General features: G+C 41.3%; 1 protein-coding gene across 3 annotated transcripts in view; it reads right to left on the bottom strand.

Moving 5' to 3' along the window:
* Positions 1-14,314, bottom strand: part of LOC140728951 (solute carrier family 22 member 4-like) — a 147,681-nt gene that overhangs the window by 9,452 nt on the left and 123,915 nt on the right. For 2 of the 3 annotated variants that reach the window (XM_073048083.1, XM_073048085.1), the window contains 2 exons: positions 13,964-14,119; positions 8,212-9,854 (listed from right to left, as the gene is read on the bottom strand). In XM_073048083.1, the coding sequence (XP_072904184.1) occupies positions 13,984-14,119 (136 nt within the window). In that variant the 3' untranslated portion in view covers positions 8,212-9,854; positions 13,964-13,983. Of the gene's footprint in view, positions 1-8,211; positions 9,855-13,963; positions 14,120-14,314 lie in introns of those variants that run through there. The other variant, XM_073048084.1, reaches the window with a different exon arrangement.

Genomic DNA, 14,314 nt, shown 5'->3' with positions numbered 1-14,314 from the left:
CAAGTGGAAGGCTTTTAAGAGTGTGACAGCAGGTGGGAACAGCGCGGTCCTGTTAGGGTGAAGGGTAAACCTGGCAAGGTTAGGGAGCCTTGGGTGATGGGAGATGCTGACTGATGGAATATCTGCATACATTACCATCAATACATTAATTATACTGCTGCATGACCAAAATGTGGGGCTTCTCACCCAGTGTTTAATGGTGCTTTCAGAACATAGAACATGACCAGGCCCATCAGCCTACAATGTTGTGCCAAACCACTTAAATTAGTGATCAAATAGATAACTAAACTTATCTCTTCTGCCTATACAATGTCTAGATCCTGCAATTTTCCTCACCTTCATGTGCCTATCTAAACATCTCTTAAAGGTCTCTCATGTTTCTGCCTCTTCCATCACACAGGCAGTACAATCCAAGCACCCACCACTCTCTGTGTAAAAAAAATTGCCCCTCTCATCTCATTTGAAGTTACCCCCTCTGACTTTAAATGCATGTCCTTTGGTATTAGCCATTTCAACCCTGGGAAAAACGATATTGTACTCTATCTATGCCTCTCATAATCTTATAAACCTCTATCAAATCGCACCTCAGTCTATGCCACTCCAACTCAAGTTTGTCCAACCTCTCATTATAGCACGTGCCCTCTAATCCAGGCAGCGTTCTATTAAACCTCTCCAAAACCTTGACATCCTTTCTTTAGTGGGGCAACTAGATTGGCAATTCTCCAGAGACAGTCTAACTAGAGTTTTATAAACCTGTAACATCCTGATGTTTGAATTCTGTGCCTTGACTAATAAAGGCAAGCATGCCAAATGCCTTCTTAACTACCCTACCAACCTGTGTAGCCACTGTCAGGAGCTATGAACTTGAACCCTTTGCTCATCAACACTGTTAAGGTCTTGTCCTTAACAATTTACTGTCTCTTTACACTTGACCTACCAAGGTGCAACACTTCATAGTTGGCTGGGTTAAACTCCATCTGCCATTTCTCAGCCCATATCTGCAACTGATCTATATCCTGCTGTATCCTTTGCCAGTCTTCTACACTATCCATAACTCCACCAATCTTTGTGTAACGCTCAGGTTCGGCCGGTGGTGTTAGTCAAGGGAAGCAATCTCCGGCCCTGCCGAACGTGTGAAATCTCGTTCGTGTGGATGCTGCATGATGTGTTACCCTGTTACAAATCAGTACCACGAAATATCAGACAGTACACTAAATGCAATTAAATGATTTAGCTTTATAATTCTTAATTTGGCTAGAGGGTTAGTAAAGAAAAACAAAAAGAAAAGGGCCCATTTTAATGAAACAGTCTAACGTGCACGTTGGAGCTCACGGTTTCCCGTCCGTTAGTCCTCCCTCGATTTCCCCCGGGCGTCGCCGACTCCCGACCCCTCACTCAAAGTTCACTCTGTCCTATAGTCTGCAGCCTCGCCTTTCTTGTGTCTTCTCCCTTCATCTCTCACCCGTGAACACCGTGAACACCATGAACACCTCGCTCTCAGGCCCACAACGAGAAAAACACTCCCCTCATTGGACGGGACACATTCCAATGCCCCCGTTATCTCTAGTCATAACCCAAACACTGCTGCTACAGAAAAACCATTACATTAACAGTGAAACCTTTCCCAGGGCATTAAATTTGTGTCAGCTGCAAACTTACTAACCCACCTATCTACATTTTAATCCAAGTCATATATATATATATACACAGAAAACCTACAGCACAATACGTACAGGCCCATTGGCCCACAATGTTGTGCTGAACATATCCCTACCTTAGAAACTACCAGGCTTACCCATAGCCCTCTATATTTCTAAGCTACATGTTCCTATCCAAAAGTCTTTTTTTAAAGACCCTATCTTATCCGCCTCCACCACCGTTGCCGGCAGCCCGTTCCACACACTCACCACTCTCTGCATAAAAAACTTACCCCTGATATCTCCTCTATACCTACTCCCCAGCACCTTAAACTTGTGCCCTCTTGTGGCAGCCATTTCAGCCATGGGAAAAAGCCTCTGACTACCTACATGATCAATGCCTCTCATCATCTTATACACCTCTATCAGGTCACCTCTCATCCTCCGTCGCTCCAAGGAGAAAAGGCCGAGTTCACTCAACCTGTTTTCATAAGGCGTGCTCCCCAATCCAGGCAACATCCTTGTAAATCTCCTCTGCACCCTTTCTATGGCTTCCACATCCTTCCTGTAGTGAGGTGACCAGAACTGAGCACAATACTCCAAGTGGGGCCTGACCAGGGTCCTATTTGGCTGCAACATTACCTCTCAGCTCCTAATTTCAATTTCACGATTGATGAAGGCCAATACACCATACACCTTCTAACCACAGAGTCAACATGTGCAGCTACTTTGAGCATCCTATGGACTCCGACCCCAAGATCCCTCTGATCCTCCACACTGCCAAGAGTCTTAACGTTAATATTATATTATATATATATATTTATATATAAAGACAGCATCCACAGCTCTACCTTCATCAGTCATCCTTGTCACCTCGTCAAAAGACTCAATCAAGTTAGTAAGTCATAACTTACTCCACATGAAGACATGTTTGCTCTCCCTAGTTAGGACATGGTTTCCTAAATGCTCATAAATCTAGTCCTTAAGAATCCTCTCCAGTAACTTCCCTACCACTGACGTGAGATTTGCCAGTTTATGATTTCCAGGATTATCATTTCTTCTGCAGCTCTTTATCTTTCCCACCAACCTGGCTTCACCTGTCAGCTTCTAGTTATCCTCCTTCCCCTCCCCCATCTTTTTATTCTGGCGTCTTCCCCCTATCTTTCCAGTCCTGAAAAAGGGTCTCTGCCCAAAACATTGAACGGTTATTCATTCCCATATATGTTGCCTGACCTGCTGAGTTCCTCTGTCATTTTGTGTGTTTCGCTCCAGCATTTTCAAGTCAAGTCAAGTCAAATTTACTTTCAGTTTTTATTCCAGATTTCCAGCATCTGCAGTTTTTAAAAAAATTCCAGTGATATCCTACCTGTGACAATGGGACTTGGCCACACAAGTCAATGTGTGGTCACTCCCAGGAGAAAAATCTGACATTGTAACATATAAGTTGGCAAGGATAAGATCCTTTCATCATTGGCCATTTTGTCCTTCAACAATGAAACAGCAGTTACGCCACCAAGTTATTTCCCATGCTAGCCTTTATTATCTCTCATGGTGGGACATCCTTAATATCTCAGTCCATCTTCCAACATAGGAAGAATTCTAAATCATTTGTGAAAAGGATAGCGGGCAAGAACAATTATTACAAGTTATAAGTTATTTTATTCCTTATCAAGTGGTTCAAAAATGGCATTAATGGACTGCAGCGTTCAGAGTCATCCCTTTCTGGTTGCATATCAATAAGTCATAACTATTGATGGGTCTGTCCTACAGGTAAAAATGGAGGAATCTGGAACATTGCCTAAAAATATGATTCTCAAATAGGACTGATGTGGGAGATCTGTCAGTGTAATAATTTTGAAGGTTCAAGATGCTGGACCAGACAACATTCCTGGTAGAGTGCTCAGAGGATGTGCAGACCAGCTAGCAGATGTTCTCACTGACATCTTCAACACCTCCCTGAGCAGCACCACCATTCCAATGTGCTTCAAGGCTGCCACCATCGTCCCCGTGCCGAAGAAGTCTTCAGTGTCCTGCCTAAATGACTACCGTCCCATTGCACTTACATCCATCATCATGAAGTGTTTCGAGAGGCTCGTCATGAGGCACATCAAGACCCTGCTGCCCCCCTCACTGGATGCCCTGCAGTTTGCGTACCGTCCCAACCGCTCAACAAGCAAAGCCATTGCCATCACCCTCCACCTGGCCCTAACCCACCTGGACAAAAAAGACACATACGTTCGAATGCTTTTCATAGACTTTAGTTCAGCATTCAACACAATCATTCCTCAGAAATTGATTTAAAAGCTGAGCCTACTGGACCTGAACACCTCCCTCTGCAACTGGATCCTAGACTTCCTGACTGGGAGACCTCAGTCAGTCCGGATCGGGAGCAGCATCTCCAACACCATCATACTGAGCACGGGGCCCCCCAGGGCTGTGTGCTCAGTCCACTGCTGTTCACCGTGCTGACCCACGACTGTGCTGCAACACACAGCTCGAACCATATCATCAAGTTCGCCGATGACATGACCATGGTGGGTCTCATCAGCAAGAACAACGAGTCAGCTTACAGAGAGGAGGCGCAGCAGCTAATGGACTGGTGCAGAGCCAACAATCTGTCTCTGAATATGAATAAAACAAAAGAGATGGTTGTTGACTTCAGGAGGGCACGGAGCAACCACTCCCCGCTGAATATCAAAGGCTCCTCGGTAGAGATCGTTAAGAGCACCAAATTTCTTGGTGTTCACTTGGCGGAGAATCTCACCTGGTCCCTCAACACCAGCTCCATAGCAAAGAAAGCCCAACAGCATCTCTACTTTCTGTGAAGGCTGAGGAAAGTCCATCTCCCACCCCCCATTCTCATCACATTCTACAGGGGTTGTATTGAGAGCATCCTGAGCAGCTGCATCACTGCCTGGTTTGGAAATTGCACCATCTCAGATCGCAAGACCCTGCAGTGGATAGTGAGGTCAGCTGAGAAGATCATTGGGGTCTCTCTTCCCGCCATTATGGACATTTACACTACACGCTGCATCCGCAAAGCAAACAGCATTATGAAGGACCCCACGCACCCCTCATACAAACTCTTCTCCCTCCTGCCGTCTGGGAAAAGGCACCGAAGCATTCAGGCTCACACGACCAGACTATGTAACAGTTTCTTCCCCCAAGCCATCAGACTCCTCAATACCCAGAGCCTGGACTGACATCTTACTGCCCTATTGTCTTGTTTATTATTTATTGTAATGCCTGCACTGTTTTGTGCACTTTATGCAGTCCTGGGTAGGTCTGTAGTCTAGTGTAGTTTTTTCCTGTGTTGTTTTTTTACATAGTTCAGTCTAGTTTTTGTACTGTGTCATGTAACACCATGGTCCTGAAAAAACATTGTCTCATTTTTACTATGTACTGTACCAGCAGTTATGGTTGAAATGACAATAAAAAGTGACTTGACTTGACATGCCTTCAGGATTCAAAATTGTTCAATGTCTTTTCTTGTACACAAGAGTAAAGGGGCATGAAATAAATTGATACTCTGGATCCAATGTAACACAGAGAGACACAACAATGAACGCAATAATAAAAAACTCAAAAAATATAAATACATAAAATAGCTTAAATACACAGATTAATTGTACGTCCATAAAGTGATGTGGGGCACAGAAGTGTCTGTACATCTGGTGACTGACAGGAAATGATAAAGTAGTGATAGTGAGGGGTGTGAAGAGGTGGGTTTCTGGGTGGAAGTGATAATCAGCCCTAATGTTTGGAGGTCCCTTATCTTAATTAATGCAAACTTAATGCAAATAAGAAAAGTAAGAATAGAAGTCTCAGTGATAAAATAGTAGGTAGAAGTGAACATAAATTAATATTAATTTAAAATAATTGATTCATGGATACAGAGAAACGGTATATGAATATATATGCATACTGTGTATACTAATGAGTAGGAACAGGATTTGACCACTGAGATCCTTGAACCCGCTCCACCCTTCAATAGGGCTGGCAAAGTGGTGCAGCTGGCTGATCCGTTGCCTCACAGATTTAGAGAACCTGGTTCAATCCTCACCTTAGGTGCTGCCTGTGTATTGTTCGGACATTCTCCCGGTGACAGCATGGCTTTTCTCCTAGTTCTCCAGTATTTTCCCACATTGCAAAGTTATTCAAGTTGGTCGACTAATTGGCCACAATAACTTAGGTGATGGCAGAATTTGCAGGGGAATTGATTTGAATGGGGGATAGTATACAAATTTGGATGAATGTAAATGGGTGATTGATGGTTTGTGCAGGCTTGATTCGGTGCTGTATATCTCTGACTCTATGACTAGTATCATTGGAGCTCTGATTATAACCTCATCTCTACATTCCTGCTCACCCAAATTACCTTCCCCCCCCCCCTTGCTGATCAAGAATAAATTCAGACTCTGCTTCCACTGTCTTTTCAGTTCCTAAGATTCTGAACAATCTGAATAAAAATATTTTGCCTCAGTTCTGCCTTAAACAGGTACCCATCACTTCTGATATTTGCCTCTAGTTCTCAATTTTCCCACAAGATTAAACATTGTCTCTGTTCTCTTGACAAGGCTGTGATCTACCAGAGAAGATTGTCAATATATTATGAAACCTGTTTGATTTTCATTTCCTTGAAGTCATAAAAGCTTGCAGGCCGATCTGGTCAGCCAGTGACATTGTGCCTTTAAAATGTCCTTCATGACTGCAGATGCTCTTCACACCAATTCCAGACAAAGAATACAGATAGATTAGTTTGCGAATGGCTGAAGGCTAATTTACCTTCCAGGAGCTTAAAAGGAGTGGCACAGGAATTTAAATCTGGAGAAGTATTCCATGCAGCCTTAATGTTGCAATATGCATTTTTCCGTTTGGCAACACCTTGTTCTTAGAATTTTTATGTTTGATTTAAGATACTTGCTGTCTGCAAACTACCATCTCTGTTCACTTTTCATCCCTATAATACATTCAGAATTCTGTCTTCCTCTAAATGTAATGTCATACGCACACCAAATCCTTCCTTCCCCCTCTTCCTCTCCTCACTATTTCAGCTGCCATACTCTAACATCTTCCATAAACCACCAACCCTAGCATCCCTTCACTCTGCCCCATATTTTCTGCACACCCAACTCCTGAGCTCAAATACTACATGCCTGTGTCCAATGTTGTGTTTACCCTTAGTAATGTACCTAATGGTGTTTGATCACTCCAAAGCCATTGCGTAATGCATGTTGTTTCTGCTAATATTGCTGACAATGAATTTTCTAAGCATCCTCTGCCCCACTTGTTTCTTTAGAGGATAAAACTTTAGAAGTGGCAAATCCTCCTTGTGAATCTTTCCATCCAATCTTTCCATGAAATTTTCTTGATCATTTGTAGGTTGTTAAAGAGTATGGAAATGGGCCCTCCTCCCACCAAGACCACACCAATCAGCAACCACCTACCTACACTAATCCTCCAGCAATGCCATTTTTAATTTCCCTCACATTCTCATCAAAACTTCTCAGATTCTGTCTCTCACAGTGGCCAATTAACCTACCAATGTGTAGGTCTTTGGGAGGTGAAAGAAAACCGGAGTACAGAGGACAGGATCCAAGCGGTCATAGGAAGAATGTGAAAACTCCACATTGTCAGTACCGAAGGCTAGAATTGAACATGGGTCTCTGGCATAGTGAAACAATGGCCCTACTATTGCCACCTCTGTGTAAACCAAGGGCTCACTGTCCCTGTTCTCTGAAGTCAGAGTACGTCAGATTCTTTGCATGAAGTTTTAATGAACAAACCTGCTAATAATAATAATAATAAACACATATTAATATACTTGTACTAATGCCATGTATTCTCCTTTAGGCCTTTCACGAAATATTCTCACTCCTCACAACTTTGATCACATTCGCTGGTTCATTTTCAGTTCAACCATTCCAAACTTTGACGACTTGCAAACTTGCACCCAAAACAATTCCCCTCCTCCTGTACTCTCTGACTTTACTCAGCACCATTCCCAACCATCGAGCAAACAAAGTCTGCACACCTGAAGCCCCAGATCTCTGCATCCATTGACCCCTTTAAAACCATTCCCTCCAGCTGATGTATCAGCCATGATTGAATGCCAGCACAGACCCAATGGGCCGAATGGCCTAATTCTGCTCCTATGACTTAAAGATGAAAGTATAACTCAGCCAGCTTTGGAGGCCAACAGTTTCTGCCCTGGGGTTGTTTTTCCAGCTTGTAATTCATGCAATGGTTACTCTTGTGTTTCTCAAACAAAGCTGGAAGTTACAGTGTAAGAGCAATAGGTAAAATGCATACAGATCCATCACGGGCAGTGCAGATGCTGCTGGAGGTGGGAGATGCAGCTGCAAAACATGTCACAGGTTTGACTGATAGCTTCTGGGTTCAGTCCTGACCCAGGACTCTGTGTGGCTGATTGTGTCCAAGGTGTAAAGAATACAAGGGATAAAAGAAAGGCATTGTTTTTGCTTCAAGCTATCTACAGCTGAACATTTTTGATGCCATAAGATAATAAGGGCTTGTATTAAGCAAAATTATGTTTATTTATAATAGTCACTACATTTTGAAATATAACATACATTGTGGCAAAGTATTCATATAACATTCATTAATTTCCAAATAATTTGAACATCTTTTTACAGTGCTCACTACAGAGGGACCAGGGACTTCCCCTTCCACTATTGTTTGCGGTTTTGGTTCTTCAGTATTTTTATCATCTAATTTTTACATGGCTGTTTTGAGTAAGCTGCCAGGTTCTTGGGTTGACTGCAGATACTCCACTTGCTTTCTCTCTATATTTAATATCAGTTGTTCTTTTTGCAAATCAGATTTTATTTTCCTGCTAGCCATCCTCTTCTCTATTTGAGTTACTGCACTTTTTTAAGTATTTCAAAGCCAGTTTTGCATTGTTCTTCTGAGGAAGAATTTGTGTGAGAAAAATTTTGTACTTTTGTTGATGGTTTTGCATTTTCTATTTGTACGTATGGAGGGATATCGTCCAGGTGAAGGTCAGTGGGACTAGGCAGTAAAATGGTTCGGCACAGCTAAGAAGGACCCAAAGGCCTGTTTCTGTGCTGTAATGTCCTATGGTTCTATAGTTCTACTGCATTTCTTTGTTTAAACTAGGCAGCTTAAAAAATCATGGGTGAACGAGTAGTCTTTGGGGTACTGCAAGTCTGTGTCTATATTGATGTTCTGCTGCACGCCTGAGTGCTTGGTGGGGGGGTGCCGATGCTTTTTTTTGCTGGGGGATTCATTGCTTTGCTGCTGCTTACGTGTGGGAGGGGGGAGCTAGGGGGTGGGCTTTGGAGTTCTAACATTTAACTGTCATTCCTTCTTTGGGGACCCTTCTGTTTTTTGCGGATGTTTGCGAAGAAAAAGCATTTCAGGATGTATATTGCATACATTTCTCTGACATTAAATGTACCTTTGAAACCCTTGAAACCTTGAACCACCAGAATGGTTGCTGTTTCCACTCACAATCAGAATGATAGTCATTTACCCTCCGTGAGGCAGAAAACAACGCATAAATAAAGGTAAAATAAATCACTCACTGTATAAATCATTATATTACCAAGCTTTTCATTAACAACAACATCTAAAAGGTTGCAACTTGTATGGGGCTGGATCAACAACCATCAATTACTTTTTCCTTCTGTTATTCATCAGTTTTTTTTCTACTTCTGTCTCTGAATGAAATGTGATTCTGGCAATGCACTTGGAAAGCTGGGTGAGACTCCAGAAGGAGAGCCTGGGGTCTGGGCGAACAGGGAGGAGACTCAAAAGATATATTGAAACACAGAACAGATCAAAGGTTATGGTGTATCATATTTATCCAAAATGAATACTTTGCATTGAGATGAGTTTGTGTCATGGTTTGTCCACTATTGCTTTAGCAATTTAATCAGTTGCAACTCACAGGGTCTTGAGTTGGAAATTTTGAATTTGAAAAATATGCCCATATGCATGTGCCCCAAACATGCATATGGGCATGCACATGTGCCCCATGTAGCCTCGTCTATCAGTCTACAACATTGCTGAGAGCTTTGCCTCTTCCACTCTTCACTATTGCCAAGTGCTAAACAACGAAATGACAAGAAAGCAAAATTGCAAAACTATTAAGACCAAAGAACCACTCTATCCAATCTTGGATAATGCTGGATGACAGTCGGGTCACCGAAGCAGGAGTGTTGGGGGAGATACCTAGGTAGAGATGAAGAAAGTGTAAATAGTATAGTTCAACAGCTCCAAGAGACATAGACTAAAATAACCATGATCATATACCACATTTAAAAAATTTCCCACATATCTCACTGATAAACCAAAGACATTACTGGAAATGGACATTTATTGCTCATCCCTGGTCGTCCCCAATCTGAGGAAGTAGCTTGGGAAACAACCACGTTAATGAATCTGTTACAGACAAGGACTAAATCATTGGATTTGGGACAATTCAGCAGTTCAGAGACAGCCACAGTGAGCTGATCTCATGATATGAATTCTGTTAATTTTCTTTCCTTTCCCTCTTGAGACTGAGTCAAAAGGTTGTGAATTCAGGCCCCAGTGCGGTGTGTATGTGATCTATCCTGACACTCCAATGTAACACTATGGGAGTGCTATTGCATTATCTATTTTCTTGAGTGGGAGTTATAGATACCTTGGAAGTTATGCAGAAAAAAAAGACTGTCTCCACTAAGTGAGGAAGGCTATCATGGCTTGCAGAGGGAACTGCATCATCTGGAAAAATTGGCTGAAAAATGGCAGATGAAATTTAATGCAGACTAGTGTGAGGTTTTGCACTTCAGTGGGATGGTAGGGCACTGAGGAGTGTGGTAGAACAAAAGGATCTGGGAATGCAGGTCCATAATTCGTTGAAAGTGGCATCACAGGTAGATAGGGTCATAAAGAAAGCTTTTGGTACATTGGCCTTCATAAATCAATGTATTGAGTACAGGAGATGGGATGTTATGTTAAAATTGTATAAAACATTGGTGAGGCCAAATTTGGAATATTGTGTGAAGTTTTGGTCACCTACCTACAGGAAAGATATAATCAAGTTTGAAAGAGTGCAGAGAAAATTTACAAGGATATTGCTGGGTCTGGAGGACATAAGTTATAAGGAAAGATGAACATAGAAGATTGAGAGGAGATTTGATAGAGGTATAGAAAATTATGAGGTCTATAGACAGAATAAATGTAAGCAGGCTTTTTTCACTGAGGTTGGGTGTGACCGTAACCAAAGGTATGGGTTAAGGAGGAAAGTTGAGGAGTTTAAGTGGAACATGAGGGGAAACCTCTTCAGTCAGAGAGTCGTGGGAGTGTGAAATGAACTGCCAGCACAAGTGGTCCATCCAAGCTCAATGTCAACATTTAAGAGAAGTTTGGATAGGTACGTGGATAGCAGGGTATGGAAGACTATGGTCCAGGTGCAGTTCGAAGGGAGGAGGCAGTTTAAATAGTTTTGCCAAGGATTAAATAGGCTGAAGGGCCTGTTTCTGTGTTGTACTACTCTATGACTCTATACCTTTAACCATAATAGAATCAATGAAAGACCACAAAAACTTGGGTGTTCAACTACTGTGCAAAAGACACAACAACTGTGCAAACACAAACTGAAATTAATAATAATAATAAATGAGCAATAAATATCAAGAACATGAGATGAAGAGTCCTTGAAAATAGTCCATATATTGAAGGAACGTTTCAGTGAATGACAAGTGAAGTTGAATGAAGTTATCCCTTTGTTTCAAAAGCCTGATGGTTGAGAATTAATAACTGTTCTTGAACCTGGTGTTGTGAGTCCTGAGGCAGTGAGATGAGAGCATGTTCTGGGTGGTGGGGGTCCCTGATGATGGATGCTGCTTTCTTGCAGCAACACTTCGTATACATGCATTCAACGGTGGGGACAGCTTTACTGGTGATGGACTTGGCCATATCCAGTACTTTTTGTAGGATTTTCCATTCAAGAGCATTTGATGTTTTCATACTAGGCCGGTGATGCAGCCAGGGAATATACTCGCCATCACAAATCTATAGAAGTTTGTCAGTGTTTTGGATATCATGCCGAATCATCACAAACTCCTAAGGAAGTACAGGCGCTGTATGCTTTCTTCGTAATTGCACTTAAGTGCTGAGCCCAAGACAGGTCCTCCAAAATAATAACACTGAGGAATATGAAGTTGCTGCCCCTTTCCAACTCTGATCCTCTGACGAGGACTGACTCATGGACCTCTGGTTTCCTCTTCCTAAAGTCAATAATCAGCTCCTTTGTCTTGCTGACAAGGCTGTTTAGAGGCTGTTGTTATGAGGTTAACTATGCAAATATAAGATGTGTGTAGAAAAGAGAAAATAAGGTTTGCTAATTTTACATATGGGCCACCAAACTTAAAAGCAGACTAGTAATGCCAAAGTTGTACAAGCCATTATTTTGCATTCTCCCTATGACGCTGTGCCTGAAGTTGTGTGCTAACCAATATACCTCAATGATACTTGAAATATGAAATTTAAAATGAAAAATTAGTAAAAGAGGTTGACACGCTGCACACAGAAACAGAAAATGCTGGTAAAATTCAACATATCAGATGGCATCTGTAGAAAGAGAAACAGTCAGAACTGCCATCTGATCATTGACAAATTAGATAGCTATCAAGTGAGTCTGCATCGGTGAAATGGGCTGAAAAATCTCCTTGGGTTTTGTATGATTATATGGATCTCTACAATACTCAAAGAAATGTGTGAACATAGACCTCACAATGCAGCACAGGAACAGGCCGTTTGGTCAAAATATCAATACCAACCATGATGCCAATCTAACTAATCCCAGCTGCCTGCACGTGGTCTGTATTCTTCATCTATTCCTTGCCTTTTTTCATTATCCTCTAAATTTCTCTCAAAATATTGCTATTATATCTGTTTCTGTCATCTCCAGGGACCAACAAATCTCTGTGAAAAAAACTTGCTTTGTAAATCGGCTTTAAGCAGTCCTGATGAAGGGTCTTGGCCCGAAACGTTGACTGCCTGACTTGGTGAGTTCCTCCAGCATTTTGTGTGTGTTGCTTGAATTTCCAGCATCTGCAGACTTTCTCTTGTTTGTGATTGGTCTACTTTAAACTATTCTCCTCTCACCTTAAACTTATGCCCTCTAATATTTGATATATTTACAGCTTGATAAAAATCCTCTATGTATCATACCTATGTCTTTCATTATTTTATACATTCCTTTCACTTCTCCTCCTCAGCTTCTAGTGCTCCAGAGAAAACAACTGAAGTTTGTCTAATCTCTCTGTATAGCTAACCTCCTCTCTCTAACCCAGATGTGGAGGAGAAATAAAATTGCAGGTGGATTCATTTCATGTAACAATGAGGGTTGAAAGGTTAAAGATACTAGAATGAGCCTTTCACAAATGTGTAATATTTTCAGATGACAAATGTTTCAACAACTTATCTTCATAGTTAGATGATTTACGATGAGGTGGGGGGAGAGAAGGCTGAGATGGAGTATGACCTCTCAAAGGATCAAGGATGTTCAGAGAATTTTTACTGCCAAGTGGGTTGTTCAAGCCCAGCATTGGTTGATAAATAATTATGAAGGAAGGGATGGAATTTGAAAATAAGCAGAATATAAAAGAATTTTAAGTAAAAAAGGAAACGAGATAAAAGCTTTTTGTATTTAGGGCCAGGGTTTAAAAGGGATGATTAAGGAGAATCCAGTCTTGCCTATCTTTTTTTAAATACCTACTTGAAATATCTTTGAATGTTCTTATGAGGATAAGAACAAGAACAGCCTCCACCCCCAGAGTTTGAAACTTCTGAACACCCTACTGCCACCTGGTACATATTATTTATGATAATGCAAAGCAATAGTATACTGTTATGTATTTAATTATATGTTAAAGACACACTATATGTCAACTTGTGCATCTACGGAATACTTCTTACCTGTTAATATTATTGTGTTAATAGCACGCTATGTGCTGTATGTGATATATCTACTGTGTTTTGCACCTTGGGTTCCTGAGGAACATTGTTTTATTAAGCTGTATACACGGATATGGTTGAATGACAATAAACTTCATCTTGAATTTTGAGTAATCTCAAGCCAGTTTCAATGGTACACAGTAAAACTGATCACAAATTAGCAATCTTGTAGACAGCCTTGTAGAAGGTGTTCTCTGGCATTAATATGAGTAAATGTTTCTGGGAGTTACACACCGTACACTCATGTGCTTTACATGACTGCTGGTAGAAGATGTTCAATCTTGCTAAGGTCTCTACCTTGATGCAAACTGGAATAAAGGATACTGAGTACTTACTTTCACATGATGATCTGCTGCTAGTGTATGTTCACAGTTTGGTCCATTCTTGAAGGCAAGAAGTAACTACCATTGTTCTCAGTTTCAACATCTTGGGCTGGAGATTCAGTGGATGTATTTGCTCCAGAATGATATGTGGCACTAGGACAGCATGGACTTAAGGAAAGAAGTTGGTGAACATAAGAATTGTTGGAGTTACATTGATGTTATTTTTCAAACCTTATTATCTAAGCATTCTAAGGTGGAGAAACTGATATTATATCACTTTCTGCACATGTAATTTTGTATAAGTTGCATGTGATTTATGTTAATTTAAATTTATGTTAAAGTATGCTTGTCATGTTTGTAATG

Source organism: Hemitrygon akajei, chromosome 6 (genome assembly GCF_048418815.1).
Source record: "Hemitrygon akajei chromosome 6, sHemAka1.3, whole genome shotgun sequence".
NCBI classification, from domain to species: Eukaryota; Metazoa; Chordata; class Chondrichthyes; order Myliobatiformes; family Dasyatidae; genus Hemitrygon; species Hemitrygon akajei.
Note: the sequence above shows the minus strand (reverse complement) of the source record. Positions and strands in the feature narration are given on the sequence as shown.